This window comes from Chelonoidis abingdonii, chromosome 3 (assembly GCF_003597395.2).
Source record: "Chelonoidis abingdonii isolate Lonesome George chromosome 3, CheloAbing_2.0, whole genome shotgun sequence".
Lineage (NCBI taxonomy): Eukaryota > Metazoa > Chordata > Testudines > Testudinidae > Chelonoidis > Chelonoidis abingdonii.
The window spans coordinates 215,678,973-215,694,848 of record NC_133771.1 but is presented as its reverse complement, the minus strand read 5'-3'; the positions used below and the strand labels follow the sequence as shown (position 1 = coordinate 215,694,848).

At 57.5% G+C, this 15,876-nt stretch overlaps 2 protein-coding genes across 2 annotated transcripts in view; one reads left to right on the top strand and one right to left on the bottom strand.

The window, feature by feature from the left end:
• Positions 1-4,512, top strand: part of GNMT (glycine N-methyltransferase) — a 5,150-nt gene extending 638 nt beyond the window's left edge. Inside the window, 5 exon segments of the mRNA XM_032780485.2 lie at positions 1,053-1,180; positions 2,016-2,129; positions 2,839-2,981; positions 3,601-3,722; positions 3,998-4,512. Of these exon segments, the coding sequence (XP_032636376.1) occupies positions 1,053-1,180; positions 2,016-2,129; positions 2,839-2,981; positions 3,601-3,722; positions 3,998-4,169 (679 nt within the window). The 3' untranslated portion in view covers positions 4,170-4,512.
• Positions 4,513-6,078: 1,566 nt separating this feature from the next.
• Positions 6,079-15,876, bottom strand: part of PEX6 (peroxisomal biogenesis factor 6) — a gene marked incomplete at its 5' end in the record, with an annotated part of 29,962 nt that continues 20,164 nt past the window's right edge. Inside the window, 5 exons of the mRNA XM_032780470.2 lie at positions 6,079-7,698; positions 9,854-9,993; positions 11,455-11,532; positions 12,440-12,556; positions 15,594-15,702. Of these exons, the coding sequence (XP_032636361.2) occupies positions 7,562-7,698; positions 9,854-9,993; positions 11,455-11,532; positions 12,440-12,556; positions 15,594-15,702 (581 nt within the window). The remainder of the gene's footprint in view (positions 7,699-9,853; positions 9,994-11,454; positions 11,533-12,439; positions 12,557-15,593; positions 15,703-15,876) is intronic.

Genomic DNA, 15,876 nt, shown 5'->3' with positions numbered 1-15,876 from the left:
GTGTGAGAGACACCTCGTACAGCCCCCCCGATGTGTGTGTCTGTGTGAGACACCTCGTACAGCCCCCCCCCCGCCCCAGCGATGTGTGTCTGTGTGTCACATCCCCATACAGCCCCCACCGTGTGTGGGTGTCACACACCCTGTACAGCCCCCCCCCGATGTGTCTGTGTGTGACACCTCGTAGAGTCCCCCCGTGTTTGTGCGTCACAGCCCCGTACAGCCCCGTCTGTCGGATCCCCCCATCTGTGAGAGCTCTGTACACTCCCCTCGTGTCTGAGAACCCCATACACCACCACGTGTGTTAGATCCCCGTACAGCCCTCCCCTGTGTCTGTGAGATCCCCGTATAGCACCCCCATGTCTGAGATCCCCATACAGCCCCCCCATGTCTGAGACACCCCTCATGAATGAGATCCTTCATCCAGACCACCCCCGTGTGTGGAACCCCCCCATCCCTCTGAGTGTTGGAGTCCCCTACAGAGTGGAGATCCGCCCACCATGGGTGTGGGTGAGATCACAGTATAGCCCCGCCATGTGTGACCCCCCCCACCTGTGTGTGTGTGTGTGAGAAGCCCCCTACCCTGTAAGTGTGACCCCTACCTCAGACCCTTCCCCCCACTGTGTGTTTGCAGGAACTCCCCCTACCCTGTGTGTGTGTGATTCCCAAATCAGCCCCATCCCTGTGTGTGCCCTCCCCCATACATCCCCATGGTGTGTGTGGGAACCCCCCTCATATTCAGGAACCCCTGGACTGCCCCATGTGTGTGTGAGACCCTGTATAGCCTCCATTGTGTGTGTGAGTGGAACACCCTGCCTTGTGTGTGACCCCTTGTACAGCCCCACCCCATGTGTGTATGAACCCCTGAGACAGAGGGGAACCCCCCCACTCTGTGTATGTAAGACCCTTGTTCAGCCCCCCAGCGCCTGAGGGGACCCCCTACCCCAGTGGAGCCTGATGGGCTACCCCATTCCTGGCACGCACACATGGGCACCCTGCTCTGTGTACTCCCCCTGCATCTTGCAGGGGTATCACGCTCTCTCTGCCCTCGGCAGGGTGGACTCCATCATGCTGGTGGAGGACGGGTTCAGCGTGACCAGCGTTGACGCCAGTGACAAGATGCTCAAGTACGCCCTGAAGGAACGATGGAACCGACGGAAGGAAGAGGCCTTTGACAAGTGGGGTAGGCACAGCGCCCTGAGGCACGCGCTGGGGCAGTGTGCCTGCTTTGGGGTGGGGAACAGGCCATGAGAGGCCCCAAGGCCTGTCTTTTATCCCGATGCGACACTTATGCCTTTGGTTCCCCCCCTGGAAATGAGCTGCTCAGGCTCTGAACCCTTCCTGGTTTCTCTCTGGCTGGCAACGAGCACCCTTGGGGCTGGTGAGGAGAACAGCGTCCTTCTGCCACTGGGGGGGAGGGTGATGCCTCTAGCGGGAGCCCAGAATTCCCTGGACTCCTGCTGCTGCTCATCTCGGCATTGAAATGCCTGACTAGTCTGCTGCTGGCTCTGCCAGGCTTCCCCTGCCCCGAGGGGATCAATGTCCAGTCCCCAGGTGCTGTAGGCTGCATTTCCAGGCAGAACGCCCTCATGGTGCCCCGTCTCTCTGGGACATTTCCCTGGCATAGGAGCATCAGCAAATGTAACATGCTGCGTGCGCCTCTTCCCTTGACGTCACTGAGCAAGACGTTTCGATATCACACCCTGTTCTCTCCCCTCGCACATGCAGCACTCGCTTCCCCTGGCTGGCTTTGAAATGGGACTAATGCCCCATTCCAACTCCCCAGGGTAGTGAGTGTCTGGGGGCTGCGCCTGTTGCCTTTGTCCAGGAGCCCGAGCTGTTCAGCGGTGTGTAGGGGGATGGGTGCTTTCTGGGCTGCTGTGTCAATGGGTACTGGCCCTCCACCCCATCTCTGAGGCAGGAGCAGTGGGGATCTATGTGGAGGAGGAAAGGTCCCCCAGCCCAGGGAAGGCAAGGCCTGTGTGTGTGTGTGTGTAACCCGCTCTCGTGTGGTGCAGTCATTGAGGAGGCCAACTGGCTCACTCTGGACAAGGACCTGCAGAAGCCGGGAGACGGGTTTGATGCTGTCATCTGCCTGGGAAACTCCTTTGCGCATCTGCCTGATTTCAAAGGTGAGCCTGGTGAACAGAGGCTGCTTCTGGGGACCAGCCCTGCAGCCAGAGCACGGAGGCCAGGTTCGCACGCAGGGCTCTCATCTCCGAAGCACCAGGCCTCTGCGACGGCCAGGCGAGGTGGGCCCACCGGCCCATTTACTGCTGCGGGGGGTTGCTGAGACTTGCTCAAGCCCACACTGGGATGGCAGCAGGATTTCATCTCCCAGCCCATGCTCAGTCTGTGTCCAGAATGCAAACAAGGTCCTGACTCCCTGTGTGGTGCAGGAATGAGGGGGAGAAGAGAAGGTTGCTCGGCTCCACCTAGGAGCATCTTGGATTCTGGGGCTGCTCTAACTTTGTGCTACAGTAGCCCTATATGGGCAGTGTGCGGCAGCCGCCCCATATCCCCTAGCCCCCCTCCCCACCCCAAGGGCACTGGTCTGGTCTGTTGGCTCTACCTGCTCCAGGGCCCCTCTTTTGCTAGGGCGTTCCTGGATGGCCACTTTGGCCTGTGCTAGGGCCCTCCTAGCCCAGCCAGGAAATGGGGCTTTCAGGGAGGCGGACTAGCTTAGCTGAGGCATGCCGGGTCCTGGAGACCCCAGCATGTCCACTGCTGTCAGCGCCACTGCAGGACAGAGCGAGATGCCGAGGGGCCATGGGCAGCTGGGGTGGAGAATGGGCTCTGGTGCATTGCAGCGGGGTAGCTGAATCCCGCCCCTTCACCTAGGTGATCAGAGCGACCATAAACTGGCCCTTAAGAACATTGCAAGCATGGTGCGACCGGGAGGTCTCATGGTCATCGACCATCGCAACTACGACTACATCCTGGCCACGGGCTGCGCTCCACCTGGCAAGAACATCTACTACAAGGTTACTGCCCTCCAGGCCTGCCTGGTGGAGGGGGAGGTCACTGGGGATCAGGGGCTGCTCTGTTTGTTGTGCCCCACTGAGGGATAGGGACAGGGTTGACGCACTCAGTGATGTAGGGACAGAGGTCTCTCGCCACCACGCACGTCCGCTCTGGCAGCCCCCGGCCATGCCCGTGGGCTCTGGTGCCCTGATGGCATGAATCCTCGCAGCTGGCCTGGTGGGAGGGAGCAGCTCTGGCTGACGGCGGACAGGGCTTAGGGAGGTAATGGGGGAGCCTGAGTCGACTGGAGTCACAGGTGAGGACAGAGTGGAGGAGAGGCTGCAGGGCTGAGGCTGAAGCAGGGCCAGCTAGAGGCTGTGGAAGGAGAGTGCAGCAGCTGCGTATGTGCCCTTGGGTGTAGCCACGGCCGGAAGCGTCGGTGGGTGTTGTGCAGACCACACCAGGAGAGCAGGCCGGGTTGGGATTGGAGCATCACCACAGCTCCAGGCAGGCAGGCTCCATCCCAGAATTCCCAGACGGAGCATGCTGGGGTGGAATTAGCCTCCCCCAGCCGACCTGGGGGCTGACACATGGGAGGGGAGGAGGTAACAGAAGCTCTTGGCCTTGTGCCCCTCCCAGAGTGACCTGACAAAGGACATCACCACATCCGTGCTGCTAGTGAATAACAAAGCCCATATGGTGACCCTGGACTACACCCTGCAGGTCCCGGCACAGGAGCCAGAGGAAGCCCCGGAACTGAGGTATGTGCTGGTTGGCACTGGCACCTGTGGCTTGTGGGTCCCAATCCACGTGCACATGAGGTGTCTGGGCACAGGGCGCACGCAGCAGGGGCCTGTCCTGCTTTGCCCAGCTGGGGGCTCCTGCAGGCTGAAGAGAAGCACCAGCCCTGGGTGGCTTAGCTGCATCCCTGCTAGTCGGACTCCGCCGTGCACAGCAGGGTCAGGCTGGCACATCCCAGAGCCCCCCACAGGCACCTGCCCCAGCCCCTCAGTGCGATCTCTCTCCTGTGTTCCAGCAAATTCCGTCTCTCCTACTACCCTCACCGCCTGGAGGCCTTCACGGAGCTGCTGAAGAACGCCTTCCAGGGTCAGTGCCAGCACAGCGTCCTGGGCGACTTCCAGCCCTACCAGCCTGGCCAGGCCTACACCCCCTGCTACTTCATCCACGTGGTGAAGAAGACAGGCTGAAGCACTGCCAGGGGCTCCGTGGCATTGCTGGTTGGACTGCGCCCCTGGCCGCGTGGATGGAACGCTTCTCCATCTTCCTGTCTGAACGGCTCTGTTTGGGCAGCCGCTGGGCCTATCCACCAGCCGGCCACTTCAGGGGAAGGCCCCAGGAAGTGCCTGTGAGGCCTGAGCAAGGCTCGGGGGCTGGCTAGATTGGCCCGTACTGCTGCTGCTTGTCCCTCTCTGCTTCTTGCATTTGTCAGGCTGCACCGGGGTGTGGGGGCGTTGGTCCGAATCTCAGGGCTGTCGAGGGCTCTCTAGAAGGCTGTTGCGAGGAAAGTGAAACAAGGCTCATGGAGAGTTACCAGTGCACGTGGTCCTGTGTGTTTGTTCGGCAGCCGGGCTGGGCCTGAAAAGCTCAGAGGAGGCTGGAGTTGATGCGAGCAGGATTCTGCTGGTGCCAGTCATGGAGATCTCTCTGCAGTGCCACTGCCCTTGGTATGGATGAGTGACAGGGCCAGCTCATGCCTGGAGTCTAGAGCAGAGCCTGTGTGCAACTGCATGCTCCAGCCGCTGGATCATTCTGCATGGCCATCGCTGCTGATGGTGGGGGGGTGCTGCCCAGGAAGAGGAGGCTGCAGTAGTTGGCATGGTGCAGCTGGCAGCTGGCTGTGCGGTAGCAGCAGCATGAGCCTGAACCGGGTGCTAGCTGAGGGCGAGGAAAGGAGTCAAGATAGAAAAGCAAGTGGCACAAGACTCTGAGCAGGGAAAACCATGGGTAGGTGGTGCAGCCACTCAAGGCTGGGGCGGGGGGTCTAGTCTTGCCTGCCAACAGCTAGTATCCACCTCCCTCCTCGTGCAGGGCGTGACCTGGCTGGGGTAGGTGGCTGCTGTCCATCTCCAGGCTCCTGGCCGAGTTAGCTTCCTTCAGATGTTGTCACCAGTCGGCCTAGCAAAGTGGGTGTGGGGAGAGTGACGAAGGGGTAGACCAAGGGGGAGGGAGGTGCTTGGCAGGGCTGGGCTGGGAGGGGTCAGCCCCTGGGCACTGCTGCTGAAAAGGGCAGCGAGGACACCGAGAAGGTGCTCACGGGGGCTGGCAAGGAGAGGCAGCTGCTAGAGACATATCACTGACCCCCAGAGGGGAGATGGCAGCCTAATCCCTAAAGGGAGGGGGGCAACACAGCCAGCCACTAGCAGGGCAGCTTCAGGGCCTGTGCCCAGCACTGGTGCCCATTCGGCTGCCTCAGGCAAGCTCCTGGGCTGCATCCTACCCTGCACCTCTTCTCCCTACCCCCCATCAGTGTGCCCAGGCTCACTGCAGCAGGTGCCCATTGCTGGGCTGCTCGCCCAGCAGCAGGGGAGGGTAAGTGTCCAGTGGTGGCTGGAAAAAGGCATCGCTGCTGCTACAGCAGGCTCAAGTCGCTCCCCGGGATGTCAGGATCTCCAAGGAGGAGACCGCCAGGCCTGGCCCCAGGCTGAGGGGCTTCATGCTAATAGAATTGCTGGTAAATGTTGGCACAGCGCAGGCTGGGCTGCTGAGACTCCCCTGGGAGGGGAAGCTGGGGCCAGATGATGAGCAAAAAGCTGAAGCCAACACAAGTCTTACTGCACCACGGTGCCCTTGTCCTCAGAGAGCCAGCCACACTACAGCCCAGGCAGCCTGTGCAGGCCCAGCCCTGCTGGGCACAGCTGCCTGTGCCTAGACCCAAACTCCCTGCCAGGCTCACTGTCCCTGCCAGCCCCACGACAGATGCTGGTGAGCGGGTACAATGACACTGAGCAGGGCTTGGCAGGAGTGCAGTCTGCTTCTTGCAACTCGTGTGCACAGTGCATCAACATGCCCGCTGCATGCTCCGAGCGTAACGCGCTCTTGGTGAACGCCTGACCCCAGCAGCTGTAGAGGGGGCAATAAATGCCCAGACACAGCTGAGAACTAGACCAAAACTCCTCCTTTATTTAGAAAGCCCTGTACAGTATTTACAGCCAGTGCAGTATCTGCCCCTGCCCACTACCTGTGCAGCTGGCAGTGTCCTCACACACTGCAGCTGCTCCATGCCTCTTCCCTGTGTAGTGCCCATGCCCGTGTGCTGGGAGCTGGTGAGGGGGTTCAGAAACCCTGCAAGAACGTCTCAGGTGACCCAAACTTCCTCCCTGCCGCTCTGGCTACCGCTCCTGTCTTGTTCGTGGCTGCCTGAGCGATCGGAAGCACCATCCCTGCCTGTAGTGCATGTGCCAGGAGGGAAAGCAGCAGGGGACCCTCTCACCACCCATGGCTAAAGCTCCACAAGGAAGTTCTCTCTCATTCGGGATGAGATTCCCCTCCATGCTGAGGGCCAGCATGAGTCCACCCTTCTGTGGTGCCAGGTTTTAGGCTGGCCCTGTACCCAGGGAGAAGAGCTGTGGGTGTGAATCCTCCTCCTGCCAGGAGAACAGTGCAAGGCCTATGCCCAGAGCCCCCAGCTGCATGCACAGCGCCATGACAGCTTTGAAGAATCAGATGCATCTGCCTGAAACAGTGCAATTCTGACAAACCTGCACCGACAGCCCTTCCTCCCTCCCCTCCTCCCAGAACTGTCCCGCTCTCATGGTGTCCCCCATACACCCCCTGCTGCACCCCCCAGCTGCGGAGATTGCCCAGAGCTACAGCTCCACAGTTCCTTGGTGCTCCCCAATCATTGGATTTAGTGAAACAGATCAAGCCCCATTTCTCTCCAACTCCACGCTCAGGTCAGTGCCAAGGCACAGGGGCCGATCCCCCCATGCTGCACCATGGCACACTGCCTGGGAGAAGCAGCTGCTGCAGTTCCTGGAGATTGGGAGGAGCCCTAGAAGGGAGCAGGGAACACAGCCCCCAGCCCAGCAGTAGGGAAGCAATTTCCTGCACTGACCACAATGCTGATCCTGAGCAGAAGGCATCTGCTAATTCCCTCATATCCCAGGGAGGCTGTGGGAGAGGGGAGGATTTTTCACTCAATCCACCCCCGAGCTCAGGATCGCTGCCTACTCCAGGGGGAGGGCACAAGGTCATGGGACAATCCATGACTAGTGCAGGGTCTCACAGGAGCTTTGGTCACACTCCTTTCCCTTGAGATCCACGACTCAGCTCAAAGCCCCTTCCTCACACACCAGATTACAGGGCGGGATGGTGGCTGTAGGGGTGAAGGCCAGGCTGTGAGATTGGAGGAGGGGGACTGGGACAGAGGAGCAGGAGCATGAACCCCAGCTGTGCTGCCAACAGCCTCAGAGCCATGGCTAAATGCTGTGCCCCGTCCATGAACGGGGGGCCAGGGCTGGCCAGGAGTCAGCAGGTGATGACACCTCCCCCTCTCCAGCCCACACACCTGTCCCGAATCCTCTTGGCCTTCTCTGTATTAGGGCTTTGTGTGCGCCTTCCCTTCCCTTCTCACTGCAGGCTAGCAGGCAGCAAACTTCCGCTGGATCACTCTGTATTTGAGCAGCTCCTGCTCCGAAACTGACGGCTGCAGCCTTGTGGCAGCTTGTCCAAAATCCTCCATGGTCAGAACTAGAGCGGAACTCTCTGTGTCCAGCCCTGGGGAAAGAATCACACAGGCACCTGAATGCAGACGGCACAGGAAGCTGGTCTCCCCCACTCCCAGCCCAGGAATCTGCTCCTGGCCAGGAAAGACCTGACAGCCCCCACTCCAGACTCTGCACAAGCTGTTAAACAGCCACGTGAGGCTATAATAATAATAATGATGGAGATGAACTGGAAGGGACCCCAAAAGGTCATTGAGTCCAGCCCCTGCCTTCACTAGCAGGACCACGTACTGATTTTGCCCCAGATGCCTAAGTGGCCCCCTCAAGGCTTGAACTCACAACAATGGATTTAGCAGGCCAATGCTCAAACCAGTGAGCTATTCCTCCCCCATCACTTTACCCTGCCCTGCCCACCTGCCTCCAGCCCACTCCAGGCCTTCCTCTGACATTCTCTCGCATTCAGAATCATGGCTTCACAAAAGCTGTCCAAGCCTAGGCAAATAAGAACTTGCCTTGTGGGAAGGCAGAGGCGTGAACTCAATTTGGGCGGAATGGCTGGGCCTGGAGAACACCTCCCCGCCAGCTCCCCAGAGGGCGAAGGGCACCCTGCCACATCTTGCAGTGGAGAATGTTCTTTAGCCCCATATTCTGGAATTGTGTGATTACAGGCGACTCTCAGCTCTTGGTTTTGTAATGAAATTTCTAACCATCATGGCTGAGGAGAAAAGCTTGAAACTGTGGCCCAGATGCCACCTAAGAGCTCCGAAATCAGAAACAAAAGAGAACTCCCAGTCCATTCTCTTCTTCAATCCCAGGACTTTGGGGGGGCCTGCCTGGTGACTGAGGGCTGGCAAACCTCTGAACCCAGCTCTGCCTCCTGCACATGGGAGCTGCCTGCCTGCCAGTGGCTGGAGGGGATAGCTCATGCCTTAGGCCCCAGCCAATCCTTTCCATAGAGAGAAGCTGCAGAGCGGCTGGTGAGAAGAATAAAGTGGGGCGAGGACAGCGAGCAGAGGAGACCTGCAGGCATTTCAGGGTTATGGGGGTGCTGTAGTCATTGGGCCAAGCTGCGCCTAGTCGGTGCTCACACTCCCCTCCTTTGCCAACCCCACCAGCCCTCGGTCACTTGTGGGCGTGAGGCACCCTGCTCAGGCTCAGACTGAATGAGCAGTGGTGGGACTGTTCTCAAAGCCTGGGCCAAGCCCATCACTATGCAGCTGCCTTGTGCCAAGAGCAGGGGAACAAACAACCCAGGTGGAAGCGGCTGACCGCCAGGATGGCGGAACCAGGTCCAGTTCAAGCCCGTTTATATAATGTTTGTTTACCTGGCTTAAGGCACAGACACGAGAGAGAGTGGCTGAAGCGAGAAAAGGTTGCAACGCCACTTGGTGACCAAATGCAGCCATTGACAAGACCCCTTTCAGTTGCTGTTCGCTACCCTGGTTCCCAGGGTTCTCCCCACTGGCTGACATGTGGCTCACTCCACCCTGGACAGAGCATTTGTTAAGTCTGACTCGGTTTATTTTGCTTCGCTCGGCCCCTTTTTAATATTGCAAAATGAGACAGCAAGCTGAGGGGCCCAACTCGGAGAGGGAAGCCAGGCTCAGGTTCCTATTCTGCAGCTGGGGAGCGCCATACAGAGACATACCCAAGCCCATCCCACAGGCTGACCCATGCAGACGGACCCCACCGGGTGGTGCCTCAGAGAGCCCCGTGATGGAGCTAGGATTTGGAGAGTGGGGTTCCTAGCTCCCAGCCCACTGCTCTAACCAATGGACAATGCTGCCTCTCCATTGCTTCCATCTGCCTGGGTGTGCAAGTCTCCATTTGTGAATGTCCACAAAATGCCCAGATCACTGGTGAACAAGACCCGACCTAGCCTGGCTGGATCCCCACGGTAACCCCCAGAGGAGCCTCCTCCTGACTTGGCTTGGCCACTTGGCGTTCCCCTTTGTCCCAACCCCCAACCGAGTCAAGTCCGAGCCAATGTGAACTAATGAGGGAAGATTTCACAAGATACTGTATCAAATGCTTCACTAAAACCCAAAACACAGTTCGCTGCCCTGAAAGCCTATCAGGGGAAGCCCCCATGTCTGCCTGGCATGATTTGTTCTGCATTACTCCCCTCCCAATGGCTGGGGGTCCAGCTAGTCCCTAGAGATTTTAACCGCTGAACAGCACACAAGAGGAAGGGGCTGGGCTCCTACCTTCCTCAATCCAATCCACCTTCCGTTTGACGGCACACATCATGGCGTCTGCGCAGAGCGCATACAGATCTGCTCCCGTCAGCTGGGCAGGGCACTGATCTAGGACACTGCTAAGACTCACTGAAGGGTCCAGTTTGAACCTGCCAGGAGGGGAGACACCCAGCAGTTAGAGACACACACAGCTGGCGACTGAATCCAGCCAGTGGGCTATGGGCAGGGGGACTCGGATACCCAGGTCAGCTCCTCCCTGCGCAGCCCCCTTGGGCTCTGCACTAGGTTCTCCATAATCACAGGCTCCACCACTTGATTAACCTGATCATTCATTTCCCTCCCACAAGAACACAGCTGGCCCACGTCACAAGTGGAGTCTCACTCCTGCAGGACAGATTCAAAGGCCATTCAGACCTGTCAATCAGGGAAGACCAGGTCTCTGCAGGTCTGGTTCCTGGCCGCAGACTCCTCCCAGAGGAGAACTTCCATAACTATCTACATCATAGTGGTCTCAATATCAAAAACTCCTGTGCAAACCCCACACCTCAGGGGTTCGGTCTCCCCTAACAGGAAGGGCTCTGGCAGACGGGGCCGCCCACATGGCCAGAGAGGAGATTTCAGCAATGCACACTAGCTTCTCCAACCAGGATATGCCTGGCCTGAGCGGGAAGAAACAGCAGTGATTGTCTGCAAGCCAGATGGGGAAACTAAAACACCTCCAAACTGGTTAAAACACAGCTCCCACACCATGGAAAATCCCCGGGAGAGCGATGCGAGACCCCCTGCCCAGATTCCCCGGCGCCTTGCAGTGCGGGCAGTCACTTATACTTGTGCTCAGCAGGGTAAAACACTGCCAGGTCACAACAGGACTTGTGGCACCACAACCTCCATAGTGCAGGGCAATTGGTAACTCAGGGCCAGCTCCTCAGCTGGTGTCAACTGACATTGGCTTCAGCAAAGCAGCAGTTAACTCCCCTGCTGAGGATCTGGCCCCTGGTGTGCAGACGCAGGCCTGTTACAGCTCTCCGTGTCTCTCTGGCACAGGCCAGGCCTCTGGCAGCCCAGGAGGGGGCTGTGGGTGTGAAGGGCGAGCCCAGAGCTGAAGAGATTGTGTGGGCTCATCTAGGCCCGGATGGAGCCTGGTACAGCTCTGTTCCTGCCCTCAGCAGCCGGGCTTCCCTGCACAGGTCCCTCCTTCTCTCGTGTATGCTCCAGCTCAAGCTAGGCGGGCAGCCTGCAAGCTCTGGGCACCATGACTGGCACCTCTGAACTGCCTTCAACTCTGCCAGCCATCCCCGCCCCCACCGCGCTTAGCCACCCAGCCGCACTTAGCTGCCCCCCGCCCAGCCACGCTTAGCCACCCCCCAGCCACGCTTAGCCACCCAGTCGTGCTTAGCTGCCCCTAGCCCAGCCACACTTAGCCGCCCCCCTGCCCAGCGCGCTTAGCCGCCCCCCTGCCCAGCCGCGCTTAGCGCCCCCCCCGCCCAGCTGCGCTCAGCCGCCCCCCCGCCCAGCTGCGCTCAGCCGCCCCCCCGCCCAGTCGCGCTGTGCATGCATAGCCAGGTATGCAAGCGGCTTGTTTGGTGCTAGGCAGCTGGGCAAACACTCACTTTCTGGTGATGGCGCTCAGCACTCGCAGCTGAGACTCCCGGTCCTCATTCATGCCGACATAGACCAGCTTGTCAAACCTGGCAGTGGAGGGAAAGAGCCAGTCAAGGCCAGATCGAGAAGAACCTGCTTCAACAGCCAAGCCACGTGTTCCCAGTGTCAGCACAACAGCGCCCCCGCCCCCAACCAGGGAAGTCAGCGGCTCCCTGGCACGAGTGTTACCAGGCTCCACTTGCACGCTGAGCCCGGAGACTGGGTAGACAGAGGTGGCCTCACATCACCCAATTCTCAGTCTGTCCCACCCCAGTGGGAATCAGAGGAGCACGAGGGCTGCTCTAGCTTATGCTCTGGTTGCAATGGCCCCCACTGGCTGATGGCCAGCCCAGGTAGCCAGAATCCATGTTTCAGCCCTGCTTCCTCCAGCTCGTGCCCTGCAAGAGGCCAGCACAGACCCTCTGCAGGAGCTCTGCGGAGGCTGGGGAGCCCCGTGCACCAGGGCTAATGCCCAGGGCTGTTTCTGCTCCCACTATGCTGCCAGACTGGAGTAAAGAGGCTGGAGGGCAACAGAAAATCCATCGCCCCATGGTCTCCACTGTGGTACCCTTCAAAGGCCCCACTCAGCACCGCGGTGTGTCGTGCTGGGTCCTGCACACAAACAGGCAGAGACGGGCCCAGCCCAGAACAGTTGCAGTGTACAAGGGAGGAGCGAACGTACCATACCACAGGGGAGAAAGGGCTGGGGAGGGGCACAGTGATAAGGTAACATGGTGACGCAGGCTACACTGGGCACAACTTGATCCCTTTGAAGCCCAAGAGCCACTTGCCCCATTGGCCCAGAGGCCGAGGCATCGCCCAGGGAACGGCTCCCCCAACAGCCACTCGCCCCGTGGGCCCAGAGGCCAAGGCACTGCCCGAGGAGCCTCTCCCCACATATGGCCAGGAACAGTAGCCATGCGTGCAAGCAAGCCCAGAGCAGCGAGCAGTTACCTGCCAGGCCGGAGCAGTGCTGGGTCTAGCAGGTCAGGTCTGTTGGTGGCGCCGATCACAAATACGTCTCTGGTGGAATGAAGTCCATCAAGTTCTGCTAGCAGCTGGGAGACAACTCTGCCAAGGGCAAGAGAGGAACAACAAAGGGAGGGATACTCTAGAGTTACTGCTAAACCTACCTCAAGCTGTGAACAACCCCACTCCCAGATCCATAGACACCTGGCAGTACTGTTATCACTGGAGCACCCACAAGCCCCAGCTCAGAGCAGGGCCCCACTGGACCGGGCACGGTGGAGACACACCGGAAGGGACAGTCACTGCCCCAAGCAGCTTATAAACTAAACAGACAAGACCAAGAGCTAGGGGGAGTGAGTGGAGCATCTTGGCTCACCCAGCAGGTCACTAGCAGAGCTGGTCACAGGACCCAAGTCTTTTGACTTCCCATCGAGTCCCCAGTCCGAGACCGTGCCACCCACAGCACGCCTGCATACCCACCCCTGAACCCACACACACACACACACAGCCCCTGAGACCCACAGGCCTCTCTAACTGAGCACCACATGGGCACAGGCCAGGAATCCTGTCCTGGGGTAAGAACACAAATGGCCTTGTGGTTAAAGCAAGTTCCCAGCTCTGCCAGACTCTCTGCGCGAGCTCAGGCAAGCCCCTTAATCTCGCTGAGCCTCCGTTCCAACGCTGCCCTGCCCCCTGGCATGTGGTGAGGATACACACACTAATGTCTGTGAAGAGCTCCAATGCTCTGGTGACAGGGACCATATGTAGATAGACAGACACACATATCTGTGGATCACGTTCCCTACAGAGACATTTGCTAATCACAGCTCAGACCTGGAAAAAAGCGTATGTTGTGCCAATATTTAAAAAGGGTAAACACGATGACCTGGGTAATTATAGTCCTGTCAGTCTGACATCGATCTTGGCCAAGACAGTGGAGCGGCTGATATGGGATTCAATTAATAAAGAATTAAAGCAGGGTAAGATAATTCATGCCCATCAACATGGCTTTATGGAAAATAGATCCTGTCAAACTAACTTGATATCTGTTTTTGATGAGATTCTAAGTTTGATAAAGATAATAATGTTGATGTAATATACTCAGATTTCTGTAAGGGGTTTCACTTGGTACTCCAGCACATTTTGATTAACAAGCTAGAATGATATACAATTGCCATGGCACACCTTAAATGGATTAAAAGCTGGCTACCTGGTAGGTCTCACAATGTAACTGTGAATGGGGAATCATTATCAAATGGGTCTGTTTCTAGTGGGGTCCCGCAGCGACTGGTTCTTGGCCCTAGACTATTTAACATTTTTATCAATGACCTGGAAGAAAACATAAAATCATCACTGATAAATTTTGCAGACAGAGAAATTGAAAGAGTGGTAAGTAATGAAGAGGACAGATCACTAATACAGAACAATCTGGATGACTCAGTAAACTGGGAGCAAGCGAACAATATACATTTTAAATTGGCTAAATGTAAATGTGTACATCTGGGAACAAAGAAGGCAGGCCCCACTTACCGGATGGGGCTGACTGAAAAAGATTTGGGGGTTGTGGCGGATAATCAGCTGAACACAGTGCGACACTGTGACCAAAGGAGCGAATGTGATCCTTGCATGTATAAATGGGCATCTCAAGAAGGAGCAGAGAGGTTATTTTAACTCTGCACTGGGCACTGGTGTGACTGTACTGGAATCCTGCAGCCAGGTCTGCTGTCCAAAATTCAAGAGAGATGTTGATAAACTGGAGAGGGGTCAGAGAGGAGCCACAAGGATGATTAAAGGGTTAGAAAACCTGCCCTAGAATGAGACCCAAGGAGTTCGATCTATTTAGTTTAACAAAGAGAAAGTTAAAGGGTGAACTGATCACAGTCTATAAGTACCTACTTGTCGAACAAATACGTAACAATGGGCTCTTCAGCCTAGGAGACAAAGGTAGAACATGATCCAGTAGCTGGAAGCTGAAGCTGGACAAATCCAGACTGGAAATAAGGCACACGTTTAACAGTGAATGTAATTAACCACTGGAACAAGTTACCCAGGCCCGTGCTGGATTCTCCACCACTGACAATTTTTAAATCAAGACTGGATGTGTTTCTAAAAGCTCTGCACCAGGAATTGCTCTGGGGCAGGTCTCTGGCCTGGGCTATACAAGAGGTCAGACTAGCCGATCACAATGCATCCTTCTGGTCTTGGGATCTAGGAACCTGCCCCACAGGGTACCCTGTGTAACGAGCTCACCTGCAAGGCACCGCTGGCAGTCAGACCCGTGTGCACCCCACAGGGACTCAGGCGGGCTGTGAGTGGCAGACACTGCAGCATCAGGCCTCTGGATACCCTGCTGTGTCTGTACTCTATTCCTAGGCTACCCTCAAGCCTGCGTTGGCTGCATTGTCAGGCTCAGCCAAGCACAGCCACAACACCTTCATAACGCTTCACGTTACACCTCATTGTGCCTAGCTGAGCCTGGCACACATTCACCGGCAGAGGCACGTGCTCCCCCCAAATCTCACCTACAGGCCTCCAGCTGCACCCCGCTAGGCTGCAGGAACTTGCAGTCAGGCCTGCGCTTGCCCTGCTGTGAGATTCTGCTGACAAGTGAAAGGTGTGCGGCGCTTCACACAGCACTCCTGGCCCTGAAGCGCTTCCCTGCCGACACAGGGAAAGAAACAAGACATGGGTTATGAGCTCAGCAGTGAGGGCTCTTTGTGGGCAAGGCCTGTGTCTTCATACACATCTGCACAGCAGCCTGAATGCGGATCCGGACTGAGGGGGACAGAGAAGCCCATGGCAGGCAGGATGCTATTCCAGGCTGTAAGTCTTGGAGAGGGCTCTGTCATTTTAGTAAATGTTTGCCCCACACTCAGCACCAGGAGAGCCTGATCTCAGCTGGAGGTTTACTCAGGACTTACTACAATCAGTAACAGACAATGACAATGCCCCACATGTGGGGCAGTGTGAAAGCAGGTGTCAAGCCCACTGCAGCGAAGGAGAGGACTGGAAGGGGCAGAGAGGCAAAGAGTGAGAGGCTCCCCTCCAAGCTGCGTGTGCCTGGCCCTGCCATCCATGTATCAAATCATTCAGAATCCTAATGTAGCTACCAAAACAGAAGGGCACAGCAAGCACTCACCTGTCCATAACTCCACCTGAGTCTCCGCTCCGTCCCCGGTTGGGTGCCAAGGAATCCAGTTCATCAAAGAAGATAATGCAGGGGGCAGCTGCCCGGGCTCTGGCAAACACTAGGAGGAAAGACACACACAGAGCACGGGCACCCAAGAAAGGCTGCACAGAGAAAACTGACACAGCGGGGAGCCCCCTTCCAGCAAGCAGCCCAGAGTGGGAGGAAAAGAGAGTTACCTTTTCCGTAACTGGTATTCTTCGAGATGTGTTGCTCGCATCCATTCAAGGAGGCA